This window comes from Symphalangus syndactylus, chromosome 24 (genome assembly GCF_028878055.3).
Source record: "Symphalangus syndactylus isolate Jambi chromosome 24, NHGRI_mSymSyn1-v2.1_pri, whole genome shotgun sequence".
Classification (NCBI taxonomy): domain Eukaryota; kingdom Metazoa; phylum Chordata; class Mammalia; order Primates; family Hylobatidae; genus Symphalangus; species Symphalangus syndactylus.
Window position 1 is genome coordinate 26,759,164 of NC_072446.2, and position 19,581 is coordinate 26,778,744.

Genomic DNA, 19,581 nt, shown 5'->3' on the forward strand with positions numbered 1-19,581 from the left:
GCTGGAGCTGCGGGGTTACCATGGGAACCGAACCGCGGCGCCTCGCCCAGGACAGTCACACTTAGAGACCTTGTAGGTGGAGGTCGTTGGGGCTTCCTCTCGGGAGGGCTGCGCCTCGATTGTGGAGTGTGGGTGTTCAGTGGCGGTTCAGTCACGGGATGTTTCCCGCTGGGCCAAGGCCTGGGGATGACTGCGGGGTAGGAGGAGGGGACCAGGTTTCTGTAGGCTGGGGTTGGGGAGCAGAGGGAAGCGTTTGGAACAGCGGCGCCTGCAGTTCAGTTTTTGAAAGCTAGATTTTAATATGCTCGGCCAGGGGCGGTGGCTCACGCCTGTAATCCCAGCACTCTGGGAGGCCGAGGCGGGAGGATCATTTGCCATTAGGGGTTCGAGACCAGCCTGGCCAACATGGCGAAACCCCGTCTCTACTAAAAATATAAAAATTAGCCGGGCGTGGTGGTGGGCGCCTCGCCCAGCTACTCGGGAGGCTGAGGCAGGAGAATCTCTTGAACCCAGGAGGCAGAGGTTGCAGTGAGCCAAGATCACGCCACTGCACTCCAGCCTGGGCGACAGAGGGAGACTGTCTCAAAAAAAAAAGCATATTAGGCGCATGGTAGGTCATCATCAAATGTTAATTATGCCGAGATCGCGCCACTGCATTCCAGCCTGGGGGACAGAGGGAGACTCTGTCAAAAAAAAAAAAAAAAAAGCATATTAGGCACATATGAGGTCATCATCAAATGTTAATTATCTCCATGAGCCAACATCAGCCTTCTAACAATAAGGGCAACTTCCTGGCTCCAAACTTTTTGGTCCTATTAAGGAGGTTTTACCTTGTACCTGCCCATAGGACTAAGCAGTGCCAGTGGACACCATTAGGTATCACAGCTAACCAAAGACATGACCAGGACAGATAAAGAAAAAAAGAAATGGAGAAAAAAGAAATAAAGTAGGTATATGTGGGCAGACTATTTGAGTCATACATAGCAACTTCTCTTGGGTTCTGCCAGCTAGCCTTCATACAGTCCAAGAATGGCCTGTGTGGGTTAGAGGGACAAAGATGTAGGTGTTTGGTGCTTTTCATTAGTTCTTAACAAACTCAACTGCTGCTTTTCTGTAGGTTTTTGATAGTTTATTTTCTCTCTTTTTTTTGAGACAGAGTCTCACTCTGTTACCCAAGCTGGAGTGCAGTGGCACGATCTCCACTCACTGCAACCTCTGCCTGCTGGATTCAAGCTATTCTCCTGCCTCAGCCTCCCAAGTAGCTGGGATTACAGGCATGCACCAGCATGCCCAGCTGATTTTTGTATTTTTAGTAGAGACAGGGTTTCACCATGTTGGCCAGGCTGGTCTTGAACTCCTGACCTCAGGTGATCTGCCCGCCTTGGCCTATTTGATAGTTAGGATGAACAGGAGCCACAATTTTATTATGCTTTGTTATGTTATTAGCTTTGGCTATTAAGTAGTGTCGTGAATCCCTCCCTCTATCATTTGGGCTGAAGCCATGTCCTTCCACTGCCCTTTAGGGCTCTCTTTGATTCTTTTTCCAATGGCCATCCCTCCATTTTTCCAGCCACCCACTAGGTTTCTCATCATCCAGGAATATTGTGTATATTGCTTACAGAGTTTGATCCTCCCATCACATGTCCCCTTTGGTAGTGCCAGGAATTTTCCCACACTCCAGCAGCCAATCCCTCTTCTTCTTGTCAGGAGAAGATATTATTGGGGAGTATTGTGAAAGGGAAGGTTTTGGGACTGGGTTTGGGGCCATCCCTAGTCCTGCCCATACCTCAGCTGATACTCTGGGCAAGGTGTACACCTCTAGCCTGAACTGAGCTCTCGTCCCAACTCTCAGCATCATCATGATGTTAAGCTGCCTCTTTCTTCTGAAGGCACTTCTTGCTCTTGGGTCCCTGGAATCCTGGATAACTGCAGGAGAACATGGTGAGCTATCATTTGGGATCCCTGGCCAACAGTAACAGAAAGTGACTAGAGGACAGGAGAAGTCATCCCCTGCTTTCTCCCAGAGCAAGGGTTGCTTGTAAGTGGAGATGATCATCTCCATAGGATAGGACTGGATGAATAGATTCTCAGGATGGCCTGGGTCGTTCTTCCTGGCTTTCTTTACACTCTCTGGACAAGGAGATAGGACTTCCAGTTGGGCTTACTAGAGGTTCTAGCTTTTCCCTAGAACTCATTAAATGAGAATAGGATCATCCCAGCCTTTCTCTCTCGTTACCTGAAGTATGGCTGCTCCTTTAGTAGTGGTGGATGTATGTTAGTATTTGTGTATTAGGAGGGGAAGGTGGTTGCAGAATTTTTTTTTTTTTTTTGAGATGGAGTCTCGCTCTGTCACCCAGGCTGGGGTGCAGTGGCGTGATCTCAGCTCACTGCAAGCTCTGCCTCCCAGGTTCACGCCATTCTCCCACCTCAGCCTCCGGAGTAGCTGAGACTACAGGTGCCCGCCGCCACGCCCGGCTAACTTTTTGTATTTTTAGTAGAGACGGGGTTTCACTGTGTTAGCCAGGATGATCTCGATCTCCTGACCTCGTGATCCACCCACCTCGGCCTCCCAAAGTGCTGGGATTACAGGCGAGAGCCATCGTGCCCAACCAGAATTTTTTTTTGTTTTTAAGAGACAGGGTCTCATTCTGTCACCCAGGCTAGAGTGCAGTGGTGCAGAAATATTTTGGATAGAAATGCCTGGAGGGGCTGAAGGTCCATTCCCCATTTCTGAGGCCTGGCTAGTTACACCAAACTCACATGGTATCTTTTGCAGCAAAAGAGGGAGAATGCTTTCCTGATAAGAACTCATGCAAAGAGCTATGCCAGGGCGATGAATTGTGTCCGGCTGGGCAGAAGTGCTGCACCACAGGCTGTGGTCGGATCTGCCGAGACATTCCTAAGGGTATGTCTGCATAAGGGGCAAAATCTGGGCATACTTTCTGACATTGCCTCTGGGATAGATGGAAGTAGGGAGCTTCCCACCTTCTAGGTTGCCTCTTGAAGTCTCCCTTGCCTAGAGTACTTCTTCTTTACTCTTTTAGGGTCCCTCCTCTTTTAATTATTCAGTGTCCCCAGTTGTTTGCCTTCCATCAGGAAAGAACACACCATTGATTATCTGTGTCTTTTACTTTGGACTCAAAGTTCCTGTGAAGGCTGGAGGAAGAGTTGTAAACGGAAGCCTGTGTAAGATAATGATTAAGAGAGTAGACCCTAGAGCCAAGCAGACCTTTTTAAGCCTTAAGCCTTAGCTCTTCATAAATCTTAAGCTTTTAGCCTCAATTTCCTCATCTATAAAATGGGGATAATTGTGAGGATCAAATGAGATGTTCATGGCACAAGGTAAACATCAGTAAATGTTACAGTAAATATTTGCTATTACTATTGTTGTTATTATTGTCTCTTTGTCTTAGCACCAGGGTCGAGAAGCTTAAATGAATCTCAGGGCTTCCTTTTTCTGTTTTTCCCTTCTGCTGTGCCCATGGGTGTTACCAGGCACTATTTTCTCTCTCTCTCTCTTTTTTTTTTTTTTTTTTTTTTTTTGAGACGGAGTTTCGCTCTTGTTGCTCAGACTGGAGTGCAGTGGTGTGATCTTGGCTCACCGCAACCTCTGCCTCCCAGGTTCAAGTGATTCTCCTGCCTCAGCCTCCCAAGTAGCTGGGATTTACAGGCATGTGCCGCCACCCCCGACTAATTTTGTATTTTTAGTAGAGACGGGGTTTCTCCATGTTGGCCAGGCTGTTCTCGAACTCCTGACCTCAGGTGATCCACCCGCCTTGGCCACCCGAAGTGCTGGGATTACAGGTGTGAGCCATGGCGCTCAGCCTATTTTCTCTTTTCTTTGGCTGTCTCCCTTTTTGCTATAGGGAGGAAAAGAGATTGCCCTAGGGTATTCGGAAACAATTCTGTTTGAAAAGGTTCATCACTGATGAGACATGTCCAGGTGTAAAGAAATGCTGCACGCTTGGCTGCAACAAGAGCTGTGTAGTCCCAATCTCTAAACAGAAGCTGGGTAAGAAACGCTGTCCCCACACCTCATGGTGTGTTTGGTCTGCTTGTTTATTTCTCAGATATGCACACATCAGCTTGTTGGTTTTACTTTGCTGCTATATTCTGATAACTTAAAAAAAAAAAGATATACAAAGGGTGCACAAACCATAATCATTTGTGGTATGTGGCCTGGGCAGGCAGAGGGAGGGTGCCAGAAGGGCAGCCTCGACTTACCCTCATTTGCAGACTGCTTTGAAAACGGTTGAGTAGCCTGGCGTGGTGGCTCACGCCTGGAATCCCAGCATTTTGGGAGGCCAAGGTGGGCGGATCACGAGGTCAGGAGATAGAGACCATCCTGGCTAACACGGCGAAACTCCGTCTCCCTATACAAAAAGATTAGCTGGGCGTGGTGGTGGGTGCCTGTAGTCTCAGCTACTTGGGAGGCTGATGCAGGAGAATGGTGTGAACCCAGAAGGTGGAGCCTGCAGTGGGCCATGATCGTGCCACTGCACTCCAGCCTGTAAGAGCGAGACTCTGTCTCAAAAAAAAAAAAAAAAAAAGGAAAACCATTGGGTAGTTCCCAGTTCCCATAATCAGTTGCGATATTCTCTGTTAAAAATCTTATCCTGAGAATCTGCAGAGATAGAAAAAAAAAAAAGAGAATCTTGATGCTTATGGAAGGCAGCACACACATTTCCCCACTCATTTGCTCCTGAGATTCTTTTTTTTTTTTTTTTTGAGATGGAGTCTCGCTCTATCTCCCAGGCTAGAGTGCAGTGGTGTGATCTTGGCTCACTGCAACCCTCTGCCTCCCAGGTTCAAGCGATTCTCCTGCCTCAGCCTCCCTAGTAGCTGGGACTACAGGCATGTGCGACCACACCTGGCTAATTTTTTGTATTTTTAGTAGAGACGGGTTTTCGTCATGTTAGCCAGGATGGTCTCGATCTCCTGACCTCGTGATCCACCCACCTCAGCCTCCCAAAGTGCTGGGATTACAGGCGTGAGCCACCACACCCGGCCTGCTCCTGAGATTCTTATGTTCCCTGTGTACACACACGGCGGGGCCGTCTCCTGTGGAAAACAGATTCTTTTTCATTCTGGTCGTGGTAGAGAGGTATTTGAAAGAGATTCATTCTCCCTTTTGCAGAGTCCCAGTGACCTAATTATCAATTTATACATTCATTTCTTCAACAAGTATTTATCGAATATGTACTGTGCGACATCCAGTGACGGGCTCTCGGTATATTGTGGAAAATACGGTAGATCCCATGCCTGCCTTCATGGAGCTCATAGTCTCGTGGGAGAGAAAGAGGTTTAACAAACAAGCATGTAAATAAATATATAATTTCAAACTCTGATAAGGACAGGGAAAGAAAATTGAAGGGTGCTGAGAGACAGAGTAAAGTGGGGAACTCACTTTTATTTTTATTTTTATTTATTTATTTATTTATTTTATTTTTTTTTTTTTTTTTGAGACGGAGTCTCGCTCTGTCACCCAGGCTGGAGTGCAGTGGTGCGATCTCCGCTCACTGCAAGCTCTGCCTCCCGGGTTCATGCCATTCTCCTGCCTCAGCCTCTCCGAGTAGCTGGGACTACAGGCGCCCGCCACCACGCCCGGCTAATTTTTTTTGTGTTTTTAGTAGAGACGGGGTTTCACTGTGGTCTCGATCTCCTGATCTCGTGATCCGCCCGCCTCGGCCTCCTAAAGTGCTGGGATTACAAGCGTGAGCCACCGCGCCCGGCCTTATTTTTATTTTTTTGACAGAGTCTTGCTCTGTTGCTCAGGCTGGAGTGCAGTGGCACGATCTTGATTCACTACAACCTCCACCTACCTTCTGGGCTCAAGCAATTCTCCTGCCTCAGCTTCCCAAGTATCTGGGATTATAGGCACATGCCAACCCACCTGGCTAATTTTTGTATTTTTAGGAGAGACGGGGTCTCACCATGTTGGCTGGGTTGGTCTCACACTCCTGGCCTCAAGTGATCCACCTGCCTCGGCCTCCCAAAGGCTGGCGTGAGCCACCGTGCCTGGCCGAGAACTCACATTGGATTGGGTGGTTGAGGATGGCATGTCTGGAGTGACATTTAAGCTGCAACTTGGAGGAGGAGTTGAAGTTAGCCAGGTGAAGGGTGCGATGGACATTCCAGGAAGAGAGAGAAGCACATGCAGAGGTCTTAAGATGACTAGGAGCTTGCCACATTTGAGAAATGGAAAGAAAGCTAGTACAGTTAGAGTAGAAATGGGAGGGAGAGAATGAAGGCAGATGAGGATGTAGACCAGTGAGACTAGGGAGGTAGCAGCGGGGATGGAGAAAGGTGACATAGTTGAGAAAATTTGGAGGTAGAAGTGACAGGGGTCTCTGCTCTATTCCTTCTCCATTCCCTTGAGAGGCCCCTAAAACATATTAGAAATTGATGGCATGTCTTCTGTGTCTAACCCCTTCCTATTTTCCTCTTGTTTCACGATTTTCATGGCTACTTTTGCTTATTTGTGCTTCCAAATATATTTTATTATAATATTATCTATTTTTCTTCCATCATTCCCAAATACCAAGACTATGTTCACTGGAGTGATGTTAGATATATAAATTAAATTAGCTTAGGGAGAACTGCTGTTATTATAATGTTGAATTTTTTTTTTCTTACCCTGTTTTATGGTTCTGAAATGTTCATTTTTTTTTTTTTTGAGACAGGCTGTCGCCCAGTCTGGAGTGCAGTGGCATGATCTTGGCTCACTGCAACCTCCACTCCCACATTCAAGTAATTCTTGTGCCTCAGCCTCCTGAGTAGCTGGGATTACAGGCGTGTGCCACCATGCTCAGCTAATTTTTATATTTTTAGAAAAGATGGGGTTTTGCCATGTTGGCCAGGCTGATCTCGAACTCCTGACCTCAGGTGATCTGCCTACCTTGGCTCCCAAAATGCTGGGATTACAGGCATGAGCCTGGCCTATGTTGAATCCTATGTCTTCCCAGTTGATCAAGTGTATTTTGCATATTTCAGGGTGTTTTATAGTGTTAAAATATTTCTCCATAAATTTATGCCTAGGTATTTTATTTTCTTCTCTGCTGTTTTGAATGTCTCTCATTATGTTTTCTAAAGGAACTGGAACCATTCTCTCATCTGAGTGCATGTGGTGGCATGTTAGAGTGGAAAATCCTAGGTTTGGGTTGTCAGAGTCCTGGGTTCAAGCCTGAGGTTTGCCAGTCACTGGCCAGCAGGTCCCTGGGCAAGTATTTTTTTTTTTTTTTTTTTTTGAGACGGAGTCTCGCTCTGTCGCCCAGGCTGGAGTGCAGTGGCGCAATCTCGGCTCACTGCAAGCTCCGCCTCCCAGGTTCACGCCATTCTCCTGCCTCAGCCTCTCCGAGTAGCTGGGACTACAGGCGCCCACCACCACGCCCGGCTAAGTTTTTGTATTTTTTTAGTAGAGACGGAGTTTCACCGTGGTCTCGATCTCCTGACCTCGTGATCCGCCCGCCTCGGCCTCCCAAAATGCTGGGATTACAAGCGTGAGCCACCGCGCCCGGCCGGGCAAGTATTTTTGAGCCTTAGTTCCTTTCTCTGTAAGGTGGGAAGAATAAACCTTGAAGGCTTGTTGTAATTATTCAAATTGTGTAAAGTGTTTTACCCTCAGTATATATTAACTTCCTCTTGCCTCCTAAGTGGGTTGGGTCAGAAGTACAATTTCTTTTTTTTTGAGACTGAGTTTCACTATTGTTGCCCAGGCTGGAGTGCAATGGTGCAATCTCGCTCACTGCAATCTCCACCTCCCAGGTTCAAGCGATTCTCCTGCCTCAGCCTCCCAAGTAGCTGGGATTATAGGCATATGCCACCATACTCAGCTAATTTTTTGTATTTAATAGAGACGGTGTTTCAGCATGTTGGTCAAGCTGGTCTCAAACTCCTGACTTCAGGTGATCCACTGGCCTCGGCCTCCCAAAGTGCTGGGATTACAGGTGTGAGCCACCGCGCCCGGCAGGAGTACAATTTCTCACCAGCCCCCTTATTCAAAACCAGGATGGTTTTCTTCTTGCCTGATCACTTCCTCTCAGACCCTGAAGCCCTGTAACATGTGACAACCTTTTTCCTTCCAGTCAAACCTCCCCAGGTAGGAGGCCCCTTGCTGGTACCCGTTGGGTCTGTCTGTGCCCGGCTTAGGCAGCTATCTTGGGCAGCCTGCCCATTAGAGAGAATGGAAAGTTGTTCTCCTTGCCAGGACTCTTGAGGCCCAGCTCTGGAACCAGCCTGGGAATCTGTCTTAGGCAGATCACTGACTGCTGGCATGTAGGGCTTGGTACAATCTTCCCAGTGTTTGAAGCTGAGGGCTGAATTGTACGGGCTAAGGGCAAGGCTGGCACCCAGGCACAGTACCTTTGTGAGCTGCTCTGGCCCCTGGCCAGCCCAGATAGGGCTTCCTTTTCCACTGGAGCTTGGCAGGCAGGCTAGAATAGTGATCTCCTGCAGATGTCCCAGAGCTGCTGGGCTGAGTGGGGTTCCTAGCCTGGTGGGAGGTGATACTGGCTACTGCATTGGCAGTTAACTACTTTTCTACAGCTCCAGCCCTAGGGGAGGGCTAGGCTACTCACCCAACAGGACTGGTTGCTATACCCAACTCTACAGGAAGCTCTCCTTCCAGGGCTATGAAAAATTTCGCTTTCCTTAAGCTCTGACATTGCCAGAGGTTTACCATAGCCAGTGCTGGTCTGTTTGGCAAAGTGGAGGGCCAGTCAGGTTGCCTGAGGGCAAGGGCAGACATTGGGTCCTGCTCTCATGACGCTGTTCTAGTCTGAACATGGGTCTGAATCCTGGCTCTTTTGCTTGCTTGCTGTGTGGCCTTGGGCAAGTCCCTTCATTTCTCTGAATCTCACTTTTATTATCTGTAAAATGGGGATAAGGATATTTAGCTCCCAGAGTGATAATGCAGTTGAGAAGAAATGCATTTTATTTATTTATTTATTTGCGACAAGGTCTCACTCTATTACCCAGGCTGGAGTGCAGTGGTGTGATCTCAGCCCACTACAGCCTCAACCTCCTGGGCTCAGGTGATACTTCTGCCTTAGTCCTCTGAGAAACTGGGACTACAGGCACAAACCACTGTGTCCGGCCAGAAATGCATTTTAAAAAGTCTGCAGTAAACCTGCCAGATAATGCTCAAGAGCTCATATGGTCATGCCAAGTACCTCTGTTCTGGTCCGCCCATTCTCCACCTCCCCACCTATCTGATGCCTGACTTATCCGTTTACTCACCCACTTATTCATGTATTCACTGTATATTGAGTGTGGCTACCCTACCTGGCATGTGGGTCTGCAGTGGTGAGGAAGGCAGCCGTGGTCCTTGCCAACCTGGGGCTTGCTCATAGTGTGACAGACAGGAAATAATCAAGAAAACAAATATATAATAACCGCAAGATGATGATGAGTCATGAGTGCTTTGAAGGTAATGGAAGAAGAGAGAAGGAGGCTGCTTTCATTTGAGGTTGGAGAGGTAGGCAGGGCCCAGACTTTGGGGGGTTTTCAGGGCTTCTCTCTTAGGTTTTATTCTAAGTGCAATAGAAAGCCTTTGAGGGGGTTTAAAAGCAGGAGAGGCCTTGTCCAGTTTTCATTTTAAAAAGACCACTCTGTCGGTATATGAAGAATGGATGGGGGCAAGTGCAGAAGATGGAAGACCAGTTAGGAGGCTACTGTGGCAGGCTGAGAGAGATGATTGGGGCTTAGACTGGGGTGGAGATATTACAGACATAGAAAAATGGAAGGCAGCCGAGCGCAGTGGCTCACGCCTGTAATCCCAGCACTTTGGGAGGCCAAGGCGGGCAGATCACAAGGTCAGGAGTTTGAGACCAGCCTGGCCAACATGGTGAAACCCAATTTCTACTAAAAATACAAAAATTAGCCAGGCATGATGGTGGGCATCTGTAATCCCAGCTACTTGGGAGGCTGAGGCAGGAGAATCGCTTGAACCTAGGAGATGGACATTGCAGTGAGCTGAGATCGCGCCACTGCACTCCAGCCTGGGCAACAAGAGCAAAACTCCATCTCAAAAAAAAAAAAAAAAAAAAAAAAAAATCCAAAACAAAAAAACTCCCAAAAAACCAACAACAAAAAAGAAAAATGGAAGGCTTACATGTTTGTGAAGGTAGAATTGATGGGACTGGGTGAAGGCATTGAGGGAGATGGGGTATCAAGAAGGGTGGTAGATATTCAGCTTGAGCAGTTGGGTGATGGCGGTGTTCTTTACTGAGACGGGACAACCTGGGAGAAGAGGTTTTGGGTGAAGATTCTGATTCTGGCCTGAGAGTTGTCTTCTTGGGCCCCCTCATGGCTCACCTCCCCACTGTATGAAACCTGACCACTCCAGATCCCCTGTGACCCTCTGTTTTGCTTATTATCACATATGTATTATCTTTTATGTGGGTTGATGGCATGGCCTCCCTGTGTGTCTGGCTGACCCTTTTCTAAAACCTCACTGCAGGTTGTACAGAAAAGAGTTAACATAACAAGCCCGAGACTGCTCTTCTTAAAAAGGCTTGCTGGCAAGGCTGGGCCTTGGCTGGCTTCTGGGAACTTGGATTTTGTGGGTATTTGTACTACTGTAACTGATAAGAGTGGTTCACTGTGCCTAAACTGTTTGTGTAAACATTGTGGTTTAGGCTGAACATCTGCTTTCCTTCTGAGAGTCTGGAATCTTGGTACGTGCTAGGCAGAGGGTGCCTAAGTGACCAGCCCCCAGTAGAGAACTTTCACAGTGAGTGTCTAATGAGTTTCCCTGGTAGAAAACACTTCACACATGTCACAATTCCATGCTGGAAGAATTAAGTGCATCCTGTGACTCTACTGGGAGGACTCTTGAAAATCGGCACCTGATTTCCTCTGGACTTTTCCCTTTGATGATTTTTCTTTGTATCCTTTTGCTGTAATAAATCATAGCCATGGGTATGACTATACACTGAGTCCTGCTAATGAATCACTGAACCTGGAAGTAAGTGGTCTTGAGGACTCCCTACACACTGGTAGATAAGTTTTCCTAACCCCTAAAACTATCTACCACTGGGTTTTCTCTTTTGGCGGAACTGAGCGGAGTGAGTCCCAATGCTTCTTGGTTTTTGCATGATCCTTGCTGCAGTGTAGGGGATCATTATGATGTGTGTGTGTGTGTGTGTGTGTGTATGTGTGTGTTTGAGACAGAGTCTCACTCTGTCACCCAGGATGGAGTGCAGTGGTGCGATCTTGGCTCAGTGCAACCTCTGCCTCCTGGGCTCAAGCAATTTTCCTGCCTCAGCCTCCCCAGTAGCTGGGATTACAGGCACCCACCACCACAGCTGGCTATTTTTATTTATTTTTTATTTTTTATTTATTTATTTTTTTTTTAGACAGAGTTTCGCTCTGTTGCCCAGACTGGAGTGCAGTGGCGCAATCTCGGCTCACTGCAAGCTTCGCCTCCCGGGTTCACGCCATTCTCCTGCCTCAGCCTCCCGAGTAGCTGGGATTACAGGCGCCCGCCACCGCGCCCGGCTAATTTTTTGTATTTTTAGTAGAGACGGGGTTTCACCATGTTGGCCAGATTGATTTTGAACTCCTGACCTCAAGTGCTTCATCCACCTCGGCCTCCCAAAGTGCTGGGATTACAGGCATGAGCCACTGAGCCGGGCCCATGATGTGGTTTAAAGGGCATGAGACCTTATGTCAGAGCTGGGGATTTGTGACTCAGTTCTGCTGCCATTGACCTCAGGCCATTGCCTCTCTCTGGTTGTCTGTCTCTCTATTTACAAGAGAAGGGGAGTAAGTTTGTTAGCTCAGAGGGCCCTTCTTGGGTTAAGAAGTGCTGAAATTTTACTTTTCCAACAGCAACTGGCATTTTTCTCTCAGACATAGTGGCAGGTTGGAGCTGAGGCAGCAGGACAGACTGTGAGTGAGTATTTCCTGGGCTTCAGCTTCATTCCTCTTTTGGTGATAGCTTAGAGTCTTGGGATGGGTGCAGATAGAGGGTGGGGAACTGTCATCCCCATTCTGGCTACCATTCGTATTTCTCTTCCTGATTCCTGGTAAGCTAATTGCGAGGTGATTGGGGAGCATGTCTTATGAGGAACTGAGCTTACCTAGCATGGCAAAGCCAGGACAGTGAAAGACAGAGGATCCTTCCTGAAAGAATGGCATCCGCCAGGTTTTTGTAAGGTCTCTGGGGATAGGAAAAGGACCAACCAGATTTCAGGTGAGTATAAAGAGATACAAAGGGCCAGGCATGGTAACTTAGGCCTGTGACCTCAGCACTTTGGGAGGCTGAGGCGGGAGGATTGCTTGAGGCCAGAAGGTCAAAACAAGCCTAGTCAACATAGTGAGACCCTGTCTGTACAAAAAATAAAAATAATTAGCCTGGCCTGACAGCGTGTGCCTATAGTTCAGCTACTTAGGAGGCTGAGGTGGGAGGATTGCTTGAGCCCAGGAGTTTGAGAGTTTGAGGCTGCAGTAAGCCACGATTGCATCACTGCACCCCAGCCTGGGTGACAAAGTGAGACCCCGTCTCAAAAAAAAAAAAAAAAAAAAGAGGTATAAAGGCTGTCTAGCTTAAGTAGGATAGCATAATCTGGCTTGGAGGTAGTGAGGCCCCATTAATTCCACGTGTTAGAGCTGAGAGAAAGGGATCATGTGGCAGGGATTCATATATAAGGCAGGGTGTCAGACTGGGTGACATTGCTGGGCACTGGTCAAAAGCGAGGTGCTGTGACCCTCTGGGCCTCCAGGAAGCCTGGCCTGGAAAAGGGTAGAGGTAAGCACTCCATGCCTGGTCTTGAGGACAGGGGCAGAGAGTAGCAGAGAGCTCCCGGCATTGGTCATCTCAGGGTCAAGCTTAGCAAAGTGGTGAAATCTGGGACGTATGGCACTCCCAGTTTCTAGGGCACATGGCATAATTTTATGAGAAGTTTATGTCACTGGGTTTTTCCACCAGGGAGATTTTTACTCCCAGGCTTCTCAACTGTGAGATAGAAGGCTTTTGTTCCTTGGTAAATGGATTTCAATGTTTGTCAAGCAGGTGGGGAGGAGGTGCAGGGAGATGCATTTGGTGGTTACAGTGACCACATTTTCTGAGTCAAAAATCAGGACACATAGTTTTGATGTGATCTCACAATAAATAGCACAGGATATTTGAAATAGGGGCTGTTCAGGAAAATCCCAGGATACAGGGTTACTAAGCCTGGGTTGTTTAGCTGCATGTATTCTCCTTGGATTCCAATACTTGCTTTTTCCATCATGGCAGACTTCCCGGAGCCAGCTGTATGCAATCATACTTACCTGTTCCTATTCAGAGGCACTGGGCCAATCTTGCTTTGGTTTTCTGCGAAATCTTTAATTGCCTGTCACCTTTCTCTTTATTTAAGAAACTCGAAATAAACACTAAGACGAATGAGTCACAGTGAATTGGTTTGGTTTGGATGTGGCCTTCTTTGGGTGTGCCTGTGCCTGGGGCCCTGGCCAGTTGCCTGCATGTTTTAAGGATAGTGTAGTAGAAAAAGTACTTTACCGCAAATCAAGAGGCTGAGTGTTGTCCTGCCTTGCTGCTGACTCACTCTGTAGTTCTGGGCAAGATCCTTCTCTGAGTTTATTTTCATAGGGAATGTGTTTGGCTGCACACAACAGAAAATTAATCATATAGGGGTTTGTTTTTCTCATATAACAAGAAGTCCTGAGGCTGGGATGGTGGCTCCATGATTCTAACAAGGATGAAATTATTTCCCTCTTTCTCCTTTGCAATTCCTTTTTTTTACATTTAAATTTTATTATTATTTTAAAAGACGATGGTTAGATGCCACAAAGTAGGTGGCAATGCTTGAATCATATGCGTGTTGTCAGGCCCAAGGGCCTCTTCCATCCTTGTCGAGGGGAGTGCTAACCTTCTCTCCTTTCATACAACACCGCTTTGCAATTCTTGACCATTTCGTTATGCTGAGTTGCCTCCTCATTGAAAGAAGGCTACTCTGCCTCTCTGTGTAATGTCTGTCTTTGGACTGGAAGAAGAAAGAAGTGAGGGAGCAGTTTGAAAGGGGTATTCCCTGTGTCAGGAATACAAAAGTTTCCCAGTTTATGTCCTAGTTTGTGGTCACCCCTAGTTGCAAGAGAATATGGGGAAACAAATCATTTTAGCTGGACCTCTTGCCTCTCAGAATAAACTTGGTATCCAGTATCTACTGCTGCATAAAAAACCATCTCCAAATTTCATGACTTAAAGCAACATAGTTACTCTTTCTCATAGTTGTGTAGGTTGCCTGAGCTTGGCTGGGAAGTTCATATACCACATGATGTAGCTGTGGTCATTCATTTAGCTGCATTCAGCTGGGAGCTCAGCAGGGAGCTCAACTGGAGCCACAATGTCCAGGATGACCTCTCTTCTAGGTTCTATCTCCATGGGGCATCTCATCATCCCATAGCATAGTTCAAGCTGCTTTATAGCATGGCGGCTGGTTTCCAAGAGGAAGTATTCTGAGTGGACAAGCCCCAGTATGCAAGTGCTTATCAAGCCTCTGCTTACATTACATTTGCTAATGTCCCATTGGTCAAAGCAAGTCAGATGGTCAAACCCAGAGTAGGCATGGAAGGGGACTACACAGGGGCCTGAATCCCAGGAGATAAAGTTCACTGGAGGCCACCATTGTAAATGTCTGCCACAGGGAGAATTCAGGGAGAGTGTTGGCCACAGTGAGTTAGACCCGAACAGTGTTTTTCAAACTGTGAGTCCTGAAAGCAATTTAGTAATTAGGAGAAAGAAGAACTAGAATATAAAATATCAGGGTGTGCTGGGTGGGGTGGCTCACGCCTGTAATCCTGGCACTTTGGGAGGCTCAGGCGGGAGGATCACTTGAGCCAGGAGTTTGATATCAGCCTAGGGAACATAGTGAGACTCTGTCTCTACGAAATAAATAAATAAAATTACCCAGGCCTGGTGGCTTGTGCCTGTAGTCCTAGGTACTCAGGAGGCTGTGGTGGGAGGATCCCTTGAGCGCAGTAGTTTCAGGCTACAATGAGCTATGATTGTGCCACTGTACATTAGCCTGTGTGATACAGTGAGACCCTGTCTCTACAAAATAAATAAATAAATAAATAAGCCAGGCATGGTGGCATGTGCCTGTAGTTCTAGCCACTCAAGAGGCTGAGGTGGGAGGATGCCTTGAATGCCGGAGTTTGAGGCTGCAATGAGCTATGATTATGCCACTGCACTTTGGCCTGGGCAACATAGTGAGACCCTGTCTTAAAAAAATCAGATGTATTGCAGATACATGATACACATAAATATGTACATTATATATGTATATAATATATGTATATAAATATATAACTATATATAAACATACACATGGGACACAGTGAAAAATGTGTTTCATACTGTGGGCCTGAGCATCTCTGGGCTCCAATGCTTTGATTCTGTAGCAGAGTTTGGTGGTGAATGTCCTGCTGACCCCATTCCATGTGAGGAGCTGTGTGATGGGGATGCATCCTGTCCCCAGGGGCATAAATGCTGCAGCACCGGCTGTGGCTGCACCTGCCTCGGAGACATTGAGGGAGGTATGTTGGCTCTTTGGGGAAGAAATCCTTGAGTGTTTCCTGAGAAGAGTGCTTCTCTTTCCCTTCCTGGGAGGAGCTAGGATTCTCATCCTTCCTGTTCCTCTAGTTTGCCAACCCAAAGCAACCCCTTTTTCTAGGGCCGAGGGGCCATGTCAACATTAAAAGAACTGGGGGAAGGCACTGTGGGGCAGTAGGAACTACTTGGGCTGGAAGACAGACAGTGTGGCTTTTGGTCTTGATTCTGCTGAGGTTTTGCTCTGTGACCTTGGGTAAGCAAACCCTTCTTTTTGAGCCCAAGTTTCTTTATCTGTAAAATGAAGGAGTTGCCCAAGATCCTGATTTTCAGATCTAATTTTTAACAAAAGCTTCTCCCCTGCCCCAAATGAAATCTTAGTTGGAAACATATATATATGTTTACACACACATGTATATGTGTATATATATATATATATACACACACACACACATTATATACACACACACACATATATACACACACACATATATATATACACACATATATATATATATATATATTTTTTTTTTTTTTTTTTTTTGAGACAGAATCTTGGTCTGTAGCCCAGGCTGGAGTGTAGTGGCGTGATCTTGGCTCAGTGAAACCTCTGCCTCTGGGGTCCCGGTTCAAGCAATTCTTCTGCCTCAGCCTCCTGGGTAGCTGGCATTACAGGCACACACCACCATGCCCAGCTAACTTTTGTATTTTTAGTAGAGATGGGGTTTCATCATGTTGACCAGGCTGGTCTTGAACTTCTGACCTTGTGATCCACCTGTCTCGGCCTCCCAAAGTGCTGGAATTACAGGCATGAGCCACCACGCCCAGCCGGAAGCATATATATATATATATACAGATAAAAGCATTCCTGTTCCAATGCCTTTTTTTCTTTCTTTCTTTTTTTTTTTTGAGACAGAGTCTCGCTGTGTCACCCAGGCTGGACTGCAGTGGTGCGATTTTGGCTCACTGCAAGCTCCGCCTCCCAGGTTCATGCCATTCTCCTGCCTCAGCCTTCTGAGTAGCTGGGACTACAGCCACCACGCCTGGCTAATTTTTTGTATTTTTAGTAGAGACGGGGTTTCACCGTAGTCTCGACCTCCTGACCTCGTGATCCACCCACCTCGGCCTCCCAAAGTGCTGGGATTACAGGCGTGAGACACCGCGCCCGGCCTCCAATGCCTTTTTTTCTTCAACATTTTTAAAAAACAAATATTTTTGAGTGCCAGGCACTCCATTAAAGAATCATTGACTCTGGTGCTATCTTAGTCCCTTTAGATTCCCAGGCAATGCTCAAGGCTGAGGACAGAAGGCTGAGGACAGACTCTTGTCCTTGTGTAGCTTATAGCCCATCAGGGAAGATAGACATATTCCTTTTAAATAAGGGATTATCATAAAGTTTGATGAGAGGAAGCATACAGGGTGCTACAGGAGCACAAAGCAGGGACATCAAACTTTGTCTAGGGTGGCAGAGAAGGCCACCGTGAGGAAGTGACACTATGAATCCAGAGCATAGGGGGAGAGGGGGGTGGTCTGGGAGGCTTGCCCCTGCCACACTTCACCCACTCCCACCCCAAACCTGCAGAGGTGCCAATCTCTGAGTTGCCTTTTGGGAACTCCCTTTGGGGCACCATTTGAAAACTCTGGGCTCAGAGGTCTCTTGGGTTCCTAAAGATTCTCAGATCCTCCAGCTCCATGGTTTCCCAGCCAGTTTAATTGGGTCTAGTGAGGGTCAGGGGTTGATTGACCTAGAGCCTCTGTGTGTAAGTTCAAGATGGGAACATGGAGATGGCAGAGCTGATGCCCTATCCCTTTTCCTGTGCCTGTTGTTCCCACAGGGTGGGGCAGTGATTGTCCAAAAGTTCTGGTGGGCCTGTGCATTGTTGGCTGTGTGATGGATGAGAATTGTCAAGCTGGAGAAAAATGTTGCAAGTCAGGCTGTGGCCGCTTCTGTGTCCTGCCAGTCCTGCCCCCAAAACTGACCATGAACCCCAACTGGACTGTGAGGTCTGATTCTGAATTAGGTGAGTACAGTCCATTGTCATCAACAATAACAGACAACTGCTATGTGCAAAGCACTGGCTTAGGTGCTGGGAAGGGGACTTCAGAAGGTCAGGAAAAGTCTAGTTGGAGAGAAAGAACCTATGTCCCAGATGAAAACCCTCATACAAACAGTACAGGCTTACACCCGTTCCCAGGTGTGGCGAACCTGTGTCCCAGATGAGAACCCTCATATAAACAGTACAGGCTTACACCTGTTCCCAGGTGTGGCTCCCTGGGAAGGTCTCTGTGGGAGCGGTGGGATTTGATCGAGGCCTTTAAGGCTAGGCAGATGCGACAAAGGGAAGGATAGCACAGGGACATGCCAGACAGGCAATCTGGTGATTGCTGGCAAAGGAACACAGGGTGGGAATGTGTGGGGTATGTTTGGGAGGTGAGAAGTAGGGGCAGGGTGGGTAAAGGAACAGACGTATCTCCAGTTTTTTTTTGAGATCGAGTTTCACTCTTGTCACCCAGGCTGGAGTGCAATGGCACAGTCTCAACTCACTGCAACCTCTGTCTCCTGGGTTCAAGCAATTCTCCTGCCTCAGCCTCCCAAGGCTGGGATTACAGGCGCCTGCCATCATACCTAGCTGATTTTTGTATTTTTAGTAGAGACAGTGTTTCACCATGTTGGCCAGGCTGATCTCGAACTCCAGATCTCAGGTGATCCGCCCGCCTCGGCCTCCCAAAGTGCTGGGATTACAGGCATGAGCCACTGTGCCTGACCATATCTCCAGTTTTTTATAACAGGAGATATAAAGTTGACATCTGAATAATAAGAGCCTTCAGTGCCAGTTTGGATTGGATTGCTGGGAAGCAAGGAGCCATTTAAGACTTTTGAGAGCAACATAGGCCAAGCTTTCCTAGGGTGGAGGGAAAAACATTTCAGGTAGCTGAAGCCAGGAGGGCATAGCTGTGACTTGATGTTTCTTCTACTTGCAGAGATCCTGGTGCCTTAGCTGTGCTGATTTGTCTGGAGCTTCTTGGTAACTCTGGAAGCTTTTCCTGGCAGTCAAGAGAGGGTGACATCCTGGGGCTTGTGATATTTCCAGGGGCACTCATGGCCCTCTCTGCTCTGCTTCTCCTCCTGCCGCTGACCAGAGCATGGGAAATAGCCCTGGATTGGGCAGTGGGTGTGTGGTGCTTCTCTTTCCCAATAAAGGCTGGTGCTGACCTCTTGTTTGTGCTATTTGAGGGCTCAGATGATATGGGAGAGCTAGAGGGTATGCCTAGCTCTGGGCATGTGGGATTGTACGATTTACATATTTAGGACAGTTGGGTAATCCATTCTTTGTGAGGACACTGAAAATGGCTTTTGGTTGGGTGTGGCTAGGGAAGAGATGGGTGGAAACTAAACTGAGAATGACTTGCCATAGATGTCTTTCTTAAGCCCTGGTGGGGGTGGAGGACAGTCTCTTTTAGACCTGCTGACCTTCTTTCTTTTATTAGAGAATGTGGGTTGAGGGTGGAACAGGGGTGAGTGGCTAGTTTTTTTTTTTTTTTTTTGAAATGTAGTCTCGCTCTGTTGCCCAGGCTGGAGTGCAGTGGCGCAATCTTGGCTCACTGCAACCTCTGCCTCTCGGGTTCAAGCGATTCTCCTGCCTTAGTCTCCCGAGTAGCTGGGACTACAGGCGCGCTACCATGCCTGACTAATTTTTGTATTTTTAGTAGAGATGGGGTTTCACCATGATGGCCAGGCTTGTCTTGAACTCCTGACCTCAGGTGATCCGCCTGCCTTGGCCTCCCAAAGTGCTGGGATCACAGGCGTGAGCCATTGTGCCCAGTCGAGTGGGTAGTTTCTTATAGTTGTTGGAATGTTCCCACCTTGGACCTCCTTCCTTGAGGGCCATCCCTTGGCTCCAAGACAAGCAGTTTGTCCCCTCCAGGTAGCTTTATTTTAGGGAGGGGACGTCCCTAGGTTCTTGGGACCAAGATAATTTTTTAAAGTTATGTTTTTTATTTATATGAAATGGATTATATTGTGTATC

General features: G+C 47.4%; 1 protein-coding gene, 1 long non-coding RNA gene and 1 other non-coding gene across 3 annotated transcripts; 2 read left to right on the plus strand and 1 right to left on the minus strand.

Annotated features, from left to right (window-relative positions):
• The first annotated feature begins 93 nt into the window (after positions 1–93).
• Positions 94–18,782, plus strand: WFDC3 (WAP four-disulfide core domain 3). Its single transcript, XM_063634230.1, is given in 9 exon segments — positions 94–197; positions 848–946; positions 1,853–1,941; positions 2,777–2,905; positions 3,867–3,887; positions 3,890–4,012; positions 15,406–15,540; positions 17,389–17,574; positions 18,536–18,782. Coding segments are annotated over 8 exon segments (720 nt in total). The 5' UTR covers positions 94–197; positions 848–926; the 3' UTR covers positions 18,553–18,782.
• Positions 11,846–13,340, plus strand: LOC134735936 (uncharacterized). Its single transcript, XR_010119544.1, has 3 exons — positions 11,846–11,896; positions 12,035–12,196; positions 13,241–13,340. It is a non-coding gene; the product is annotated as an uncharacterized lncRNA (long non-coding RNA).
• On the minus strand, positions 13,771–13,896 carry LOC129474954 (U6atac minor spliceosomal RNA). The gene has a single exon (XR_008654698.2). It is a non-coding gene; the product is annotated as a U6atac minor spliceosomal RNA (small nuclear RNA).
• Positions 18,783–19,581: the final 799 nt, after the last annotated feature.